At 43.0% G+C, this 9,428-nt stretch overlaps 1 protein-coding gene across 2 annotated transcripts; it reads right to left on the bottom strand.

Annotated features, from left to right (window-relative positions):
* Window positions 1-3,112: 3,112 nt before the first annotated feature.
* Window positions 3,113-7,433, bottom strand: LOC121393446 (zinc transporter ZIP13-like). 2 transcript variants are annotated; one of them, XM_041562006.1, is made up of 4 exons: window positions 7,278-7,433; window positions 6,789-7,009; window positions 6,457-6,570; window positions 3,113-3,437 (listed from the first exon to the last, which is right to left on the bottom strand). In XM_041562006.1, exons 2-4 carry the CDS (start codon window positions 7,006-7,008, stop codon window positions 3,139-3,141), a joined length of 633 nt encoding a protein of 210 aa, XP_041417940.1. In that variant the 5' UTR covers window position 7,009; window positions 7,278-7,433; the 3' UTR covers window positions 3,113-3,138. The 2 variants fall into 2 exon arrangements, with proteins under 2 accessions (XP_041417940.1, XP_041417941.1); XM_041562007.1 differs by lacking the exon at window positions 7,278-7,433 and having other exon boundaries at window positions 6,789-7,151.
* Window positions 7,434-9,428: the final 1,995 nt, after the last annotated feature.

Raw genomic sequence — 9,428 nt, 5'->3', positions numbered from 1 at the left:
ATTTGGCCGAATCTGAATCCTGCTGAAAAAGGCCAAAATCCTGGCCAAATCCCAAACCGAATGCTGGATTCGGTGCATCCCTACTGATTTATAGAAAAAAAAAATCGAGTTGATGTTTTTTTCTCGATCAGACAAATATAATTTCCCCCTAAATGTTGGCTCTTTCTGATATGTTTGACCCTTTTAGCAACAGCTTGTAGCTACAATGAATGTTGTATGATGACAGCCATTACAGTGGGTCGCATGCAGGCTCAGATCTGTGGAAAGGCCACAAAGGCAGAATTTTAGGGTTCAGAAGTACGGGGGACATGCAGGGATTCATGCTCCAGACTCAATGATATAAGGCTTGCGCATGACTTTGCGTGAATATGAATGGAGGAGGCGGGAAAGGGGGAAAGGATGCAGGGGAAGGGACAAGTGGTCCCGGCCTAGGGGCGCCCTATGTATAAATCCGGCCCCGTTCACATACTTTGGAGGGCTGCTGAATTTTGTTTGTGATTGTGGTTTAGTAAACTGTATTGTACAGGGTAGGGTGGGCGGCAGCTCCAGACTAAATAAACAGTGTATAGACCACCATGGAACAAAAAGTGGAAGTGATCTGTCGTGGAAATTCGGTAACCGGAGATCACATGAGACAAAAGTTTATTTGACCCTAGCTCCATGGATTCTGTTCTGAAAGAGTAAGAACCCCCTAACAAATAAAGCACAGAAAAACAAATACCTGCCAAGCAGTGATGGGCCAGCCAGGAATTTCCTAACCCAACCCGGTCTAAGGTTGAGGAGGTGCTTTAGAACTCTGATGACACCTGAGATGCCTTCATTTAGTGCTCCCCGTGTCTATGTCCCTGGGAGGGCTGAGGGAGTAGAGAAAGAGAGAGGAGAGGCTTTGTGAGTAATTTAGCCTGTACAAGAATGTTGCCTGCGTCCAATGGGATTCAGACTGACCCACACACCACTGCTATCAAGGCCCAGAGCTATCAAGGTCCAGACATTATTTGATATCCAAGGTTTAGTATGAGTTGTTTTAATTCTATATATCATTTCGATTAAAGGGGCAGTAGAACCCCTTCTTTAACATGAATTCAAGGGCACTTACTGATATTACTTTCTGCTTATCTTAAATAGTTACAATTATATCTTTGCTTATCTTATCTTAAATTGGTACAAAAGTATCCAAGTGCAGCTGCTCCCTTTTCTAGGCTCTCTGCCAAAAGTCTCTTATTTTAATTAAGCTTCAGAAACGTTGTGCCTTTTTCTCGAGTCAAAGTCGAGACATTTCAGTAAGAAACTGGGAACTACAGACTGAGCTGTCATAATCGGGACTGTCCTGCAGAAAACGGGACAGTTTGGCGGTATGGAATGATGTCATGCGCATGCGTTACCTACTCCTGACCAGTGGCATAACTAGATATTACTGGGCCCCAACAGCAAATTGTTTTTCAGGCCCCCAAAATGTCTAGAGGTTGACTTGTTTTACCAACATTTATTGAAACTGTATATGGCAGGATCTGCTTCCTCTATAGCCACAGAAACTGTGCATGCACATTGGATTTTGGCCACAAATAGTGGAAGATCGTCAGGAATTGAGGGAATGTGTAAGAGCGATGGTAGACTACAAAATCCGGAAAATGTAGTTGCTCTGCCTCTATCCATTGCAGCACGTCACTAGGGTTGCCTCCTGGCCGGTATTTCACTGGCCTAGCCGGTAAAATACCAGCCAATGCCAGGGCCTGTATTACAAATTTGTGATCACCTGTAAAACTGATCCTGGCCTGCCTTGGCCTCTGATGCACCCCTTTCTTACTTTTAGACGCTACAACACTTACTGATTCCACGCTCCACGACTCAGGTCTGCCCCTCGTCATCATGACCCTGCCCCTGTGACATCACAACCCCGCCCTGTCGATCCACCACCTCGTAGACCCGCCCCCTACCCTGGCCAGTAAACTTTTCCCAAAAAGGTGGCAACCCTACACGTCACCAATCCACACTAGGGTTGCCACCCGGCCGGTATTTTACCAACCTAGCCGGTAAAACACCTGCCAGGACCGGTATTACAAATTTACCGGCAATGTAGCTGCCGGTAATTTGTAATACCCTTAACAAAAGCCCTTGGCCCTCCGGTAAAAACTTACGATGGGGGCCGCCCCCTTTTTGCATCACAGCCCGCCCATTTGCCAGTGGCTCTGCCCCTTTTTACATCACGGCCCGCCCATTTAGTTACCGCCCCCACCACTGACTGGTAAATTTTTTTAAAAAAAGGTGGCAACCCTAATCCACACAGGCCCAGATTTGTGGAAAGGCCACCTGGGCCCGGGCCTAGGGCGGCAGGATTTTAGGGGGGCGGCATGTTGCCCAATACCACCCACATTGGTTCAAAAACACTGGGGATGCGCTGGAAATACAATAATTTTTTTTAATTTCCCATTGCGCCAGTCCAGATGATGAAAATTTGCACGAATAAAGGGGAGGGGACAGGGGCGATGTGAGCAGTGGGCCTAGGGGCGCTCACTATGTAAATCTGGCCCTAAATCCGCACCGCCACCACGGCTGCCGCCACACACACGAGATTTGTCAGTCCGCTCAGTCCCCAGTGCACCTGCAGCCAGCCTGCCTCCCTAGGCCCAGGCCTTTGTGACCCGCCCACAAATCAGGGGCTGCCAATGTTTGCACCTCAGTGTACTTGAAATATTGGTCCCACTCCCAACCCATACCCCTTCAGTACCTGACCATCTAAACTAAAGTATTCTGCAGCTCTTCAGGGGAGGGATAAGGGGGAGGGGCAAGTTGGAAAACATAAAAAAATAATATTATTTAACTTTTAACTGGACTTTGTGGAAAACACATAGTTACATAGTTACATAGTTAAATTGGGTTGAAAAAAGACAAAGTCCATCAAGTTCAACCCCTCCAAATGAAAACCCAGCATCCAAAACACATTTTTGTTGTTGTTATAACGACTCAATCTCTCACTTTCTTGATAAGTAATATGAGCTGTGACTAATGGACTGTGCAAAAATGTTACAACCACTAAACTCCTGTAATAAGATTGCGGATGAACAAAAAAAGGGTCACTTCTGACTGGAAATAGTGTGGCAAGAAAATGAACTTGGACCCCTCAGATTTTTATTACCACTGCTAGGGTAACGATGCCACGAGTTTACATAATGGGAACATTTCAAAATGATTTTCTGTCAGGCCTATCGTGTGTAACAAGAGAACAAGCCACGCTTGAATCCATCGCACTTCACATGTGCTTTTCCCGGCAGGCATTTGACACGGACAGCCCACAATTAACTCTTGGGGCGCGGCGAGGTCCTTTAGCCCGCTTTGCCGGATCTCTCCATTGTCCGTTTTGGCTGACTTTTCTGCGTTTGGCATTTCTGCTTGCTGTTGTTCTTGTGCTTTCCGTTCATCAGACTCTCTCTGGCCACTTTCTGAAAAAAGCAAACAAAAAAATCCCAATTTGGATCATTTGTGTTACGGCAATGCCATTCTGGGATATTGCTAGCTGACTGTTAGTCAGATGGGGTGCAATGGTAGACATGTTGCCGACCACCTGGGGAGCTCTTAAATGATAGAACAGCAGGGCACCCTGAAATCGTATTTTTAAAGTGATATGATCCTCAGACTGGAATTGTGCTGGAGTAAAGATACTGTTTAGTAAAGGAGATTTGTCCAAATCCTTAGCATTCTAATTCAGTTTGAAGTCTAATTTTTTTTTTTTACCTTTACTTCCCCTTTAATCAGTGAAGTAGCTAGATGTTACTGGGCCCCACAGAAAATTCAGTTTAAGGCCTTAACCTATTCTACCAGGATACACTGAAATTAATTATGCCCTTACTGTGTCCTCTACACTCCTGTGGGCCTCCCTGCAATCGCAGGGTCTGCTTTCTCTGTAGTTACACCCCTGCCTTTAATATGAAATATTGATTGTAGGAAAACTGGCGATCATTAAGGTTGATGGGACTTGAAAGTCAAATGTTTTACTTCCCCTTTAATCAGTGAAGTAACTAGATGTTACTGGGCCCCACAACAAATTCAGTTTAAGGCCTTAAGATATTCTACCAGTATATACTGAAATGAATTATGCCCTTACTGCAGGGTCTGCTTTATCTGTAGTTACACCCCTGCATTTTTGCATTTGTTGATATCTATGGCCATCATCTAAAATCTCTAATGAAACAGCCCCCTCCAGCGGTCACATTAGCAGAGATTATCTGGTAAATGGGGAAAATTATAGGGTAGAACTTTTGATATGAAGCAGAACAAAAGAGGTGTATAGGTGATACCTTTATTGGTTAACTAAGATGATAATCACAACAAGCTTTCAGAACATTGCAGTTCTTTCTTCAAAGCTGATTCTCTGAAACTTGTTGTGATTATCATCTTAGTTAACCAATAAAGGTGTCACCTTTACACCTCTTTTGTTCTGCTTCATATCAAAAGTTCTACCCTATAATTCTTTCAACAGGCTTACACAGTACAAAATACATTACCTGGAATCAGGTAAATAGGAGACATTCATATTATGTTTTTCCAAACAATCATTTTGAAGACCAGTGGTGCGACCGCTCATATGAGTGCTGCCCCATATTGTTGGCCAATGACCCCCATACACACAGAGAGAGAGGGTGATGAATCAGCCAATCAGATCTCTTGTTTGGTCAAAGCAGCAAATCAGAGTCTCTCTTATGGGCTATAAACCTTTCAAACCTTCAAAAGGGGCCCATAAACAGTGTAAGCTTGTGGAATCCACGACAGACACTTTCTTCACTTTTTACGCAGTTTATTTAAACACAGGGGTGACGATTCCAGCACCCAAAACAAACAAATCATAAAAATAAATCCTGCCCACTTGGCGCTACCTTCACATACATGATGAGTTCCCTCACTAAACCGGGCCCATAACAGTAAGAAAACAAGATATGGGGTCACCCCTGTACTCACTATACTCCTTTCTGGGGATTTCTAAGTCCCTAGGCTTTCTCAGTTCCTCACTCAGACTCTCAAGCCAGTTGGTAATGGGCTCCCTCTGCTCCTTGCAGTTGCCGGCAGCACCCCAGTCCCTCTGGGAGTTCCTCACACAGACAAGTAACCTTCCTGCTCTTTGTCCTGATCAGAGAGACCTTCCCTACAGTCTCACTAGAATTAAATACATTCCTGTGGAACGTGAGCTCCAATACATGAGCTGGACTACTGGATCGGACTACCTGGCTTGCCTGTTCCTTCCAGACTACTCCAGCTTCCAAGATATGGCAACTAAAGTCTTTGAACAGAGAAACCATTCTCAGTTTATTACCACCTTTCTTGGAGCTTACCTCTCCCATTATGGAGAACTTAAAGGGGTTGGTCACCTTACCAACTTTTAGTATGATACAGAGAGTGATATTCTGAGATAATTTGCAATTAGTTTCCATGTTTTATTATTTGTAGTTTTTGAGTTATTTAACTTTTTACTCAGCAGCTCTCCAGTTTGCCGTATCAGCAAACTGGTTGCTGGGGTTCGAATTCCCCTAGCAACCATGCACTGATTACAATAAGAGACTGGGATATGAATAGGAGAGGCCTGAATAGAAAGAGGAGTGAAAAGTATCATAACAATATATTTGTAGCTTTACAGAGCATTTGTTTTAGATGGGGTCAGTGACTCCTGTTTGAAAGCTGGAAAGACAAATGATGAAACATACTTAAAGTTACCTTAAAGGTGAAACGCCCCTTTAAATGGAAAACAGACATTTCCCACATCACTTTGGTCACTCTACCACAACAGATAAAGGATTGGTCAGTTTGTATAAAAGCCGTGGCAATGTCCAGCCTGTGTACTTAACAGCTGGTCACTTTAAAGGGTAAATAAACTTTAGGTCAAACCAGGTCCTTGGGTAAATGCATCCAAGCTTGCACTACTACTTACTGTGGTCTCAGTGGGGTTAAAGGCTGGGGATTGTGCCCCTCTATTCATTGTTTCTTTGGAGCAAAAACCATTTGAGAGCACTTCCCTTGGCTGGCCACCCCTAGAGATCAAACCAACTGACTAAAAGTGAGTCAAATAGTGTGATTGGCAGGATATAGCATGTCTTTATTTTAATTTAAACGACTGCTATGTCTTGCAACTAACTTTAAAATGGAATTAAAAGAAGTAAGGTAATTAGCGATTATATTATCCCCTTTAAATGTTTGCAACTCAGAACCCTGTTATTTATGTATTGGAAAGCACTATAAAGCCGCCTCAATGCCCAGTAAAAAAATAAAAAAATCTATATTTCTACAATTTTAATGTTCACATCTGTTGTGTACAGCAAATACAACTGCAGCACCACTTGTGATATCACTCACTGTCTACCAACCCTTCTGTGTTAATAACGGAATGCTGGGTGTGCAGTACTCATGCACTGAGCTGCCAGGGGTTCATTTGGAAGCCAATGTGATCAAGATATAAATGTAAGTCCCAGGTACCTGTTGTTGCACTGTAGGTATAAGCCCAGGCCTCCGGTAACAGATGCAGGAACACATCGCCCAGTAATCCACCAATTGCAAAGCTCAGGAGCTGTTTTAGCCTTTGAGAGTTCTCTGAAAGACAAAAGAATGGAGAGGCCTTGTCAAGATATCCCCTTACTCCAACCATACCAACAATGGATTTCAGGTAGGGGATATAATTGCCGAAATGTTAAGTGTTCTCCTAGCAACACTGAGAGACTGATCTTCCCCAATCCTTTATAATTGGAGGATTATATCTTTATTATTCCAGCTCTAAAGATCCCATAGGAACAGCAGGAAAAAGGACTTACTTTCTGACCGAAGTTCTGCCCCGGCTTCAATGGGAATGACCAGCAGTGGAAAGACCCCGCTAAGCCCCACAAGCAGGGAGCCGATTATGGAGCAGATCCATGCATCCACAGAAGAGAGGCTGGCAGGCTCACAAGCACGACTGCCCGGCAGGCACGTAGCACTGAGTTGGAAGGCTAGGCATATCAAGCACAGCAACAGGATTCTTCCTCCCCACATCATCCTGCACAGAGAAAGCCAGAAGCCTTAGTACCAGGGCATAAAGCATAACACTGATATCTTCAGAAATGACTGCAGGTGGGCACAATGACTTAAACTCAGAACAAAATGCCCATCTGCAATTGCTGGACCTGATGCCGCGGAGAAAGGGATGAAGCAAAGTCTGGGAAAAACCAAGTCAATTCAATCCTAGTTGTCCAATTGTTGGGAAAAAACCCCCCAGAGCTTCACCTTGAACCAGATGCTTATCAGCTATATCAGCAATGAGTTACCTTTATAGAGGTTGTGCCAACAACTGGCACTTACTTCTCACCAGCCTTAAACAGAACTAGGCTTTGTACTGGGATTTCCCAAGCCTATTTGGGAGTTTTGGCTCCTTTGTCTTCTTTCTCACCTGGGAGGGGGGTAAAATGGACATCAAAATAAATAAGTTGACACCCAGACTCTCCAGTGTCTTGTTATAATTATCATAATTATAATCTATATTTAAAATGGGCTTTTTATCCATTTGCACATGTTTTGCGGTTTATTTTTCCATATTGACCTAATAGTCTACATATAGGTGGCAACAATCACCAACAGAAATCTAGAAGTCCAGAAGAAGAATTCTGAGTAACTCCATCATCTTCTGGAGGGTGCAGACTGCCCATAATTGCGATATCCTATATACAAACTTTCTTATTGTAGACAGATGTTCTCTGTAATATTTTGCACCATTTATACTAAGGTCAACACTTGTCATATAAATATATAACTTTGAATCCAAGCACCTATACAGGGGCGATCCGGGCCCCTCCGCTGCCTGAGGCAGCAGCAGTTGCTGCTCCCCCCCCTCCCCCGGAAATTCGCTCTTAAAGTACCAGGAGCAGCATTTTGGTGCTTTTTGGCGAATGCTGTTTACCCAATGGATGCCTTCATGTCTGGAGACATCTGCTTTCCTTATATAATTTTTATATGATTTTATTCAAATACATAACCATGGTTCATGTCCTTTTATAAAAAGAATGTCAGACAGATGGACTTTTGTCACTGTGATTCTTCCTGCCCTGAGAAACACATCATAAAAATGAGATTTGCTTCAAATTTATTCAAGAATTTGGGCATTGTACATGACTATATACTAATCATGTAAACAACGGTGTCACTATATGTTTGGAGGGGCCTGGTGCTCACAGCAAACCCTCCCCAGCCCCCCTCACCCGCTCCCCCTGGGGGAGGAGCCCCCTACAACTGCAGGGTCTCCTTCCTCTATAGTTATGCTGGTACATGTAAAAAAGCTATGTGTTTTGTATATACAGTAATTGGGAATATGGTCAAAAAGTAAATAAGGTTTTGGAAAGTGGTACAGGTATAGGATCCGTTATCCAGAAACCCATTATCCAGAAAGCTCCGAAGTAGGTAAAGGTCATGTCTCGTAGATGCCATTTTATCCATATAATCCAAATGTTTAAAAATGATTTCCTTATTTCTCTTTAATAATAAAACAGTAGATTGTACTTCATCAAAACTAAGATGTAATTAATCCTTATTGTAAGCAAAACCAGTCTCTTGGGTTAATTTAATGTTTCCATGATTTTCTAGTAGACTTAAGGCATGAAGGTCCAAATCACAGAAAGATCCGTTATCTGGAAAACCCCATGTCCCGAGCATTCTGGATAACAGGTCCCATTCCTGTATCAAATATGCAATAGATTCAAGTTAACAAAAGAAAGTGATCACTCGCCTGGATTAGTAAGAGTATAGATTGTATCAACCATCAATTGGGGTGTCTGACTTATCTTGGGTGACTGATCCAGAATTCTGAAAATTCACATTTTAAAAAAAAAGTAACTTAAATAAGGAAAATATTACATAATAATAAGTGATATCACTTTGCTTTTCATTGACCCTTTAAAGGAGTTATTGAATGTGCAGAGGGTATAGTGACGTTCTCGTTTACTAAAAGGGTATTTAATTATTCTTGTACAAAAACAGATTTGATTTAAATGCATGAAAGCATAATTTGCCTTTTTATGGATCCATGTTACGACCTCACCTTAAGTACCCAGTGTGATTGTGGTCGCCAAGCTATAGAAAGAATATTAAAGAGACACATAGGGGCAGATTTACTAAAGGACAAAGTGGCGACTTTTCGCCAGACATCACATCCGCAGGGACATCGGCAATTCACTAGTGAAAGAGACTGGCGCTAGCGTTTGTTCGCCTTCTAACGACAGGTGACTTTTCACTCAGGCCAGGGCCGGATTTACATAGCAGCCGCCCCTAGTCACACTGTCGTTCGTCGCCCCTGTCCCCTACCCTTTATTCATGCAAATTTTCATCATTGGGACCTGAGCAATGGGGATTGGTGCATTGGAAATTTAAAAAACAATTGTATGTCCTGCACATCCCCAGTGTTTTTAAACCAACGTAGATGTGGTTGG

The sequence above is a fragment of the Xenopus laevis genome, chromosome 4S, assembly GCF_017654675.1.
Source record: "Xenopus laevis strain J_2021 chromosome 4S, Xenopus_laevis_v10.1, whole genome shotgun sequence".
NCBI classification, from domain to species: domain Eukaryota; kingdom Metazoa; phylum Chordata; class Amphibia; order Anura; family Pipidae; genus Xenopus; species Xenopus laevis.
Note: the sequence above shows the minus strand (reverse complement) of the source record. Positions and strands in the feature narration are given on the sequence as shown.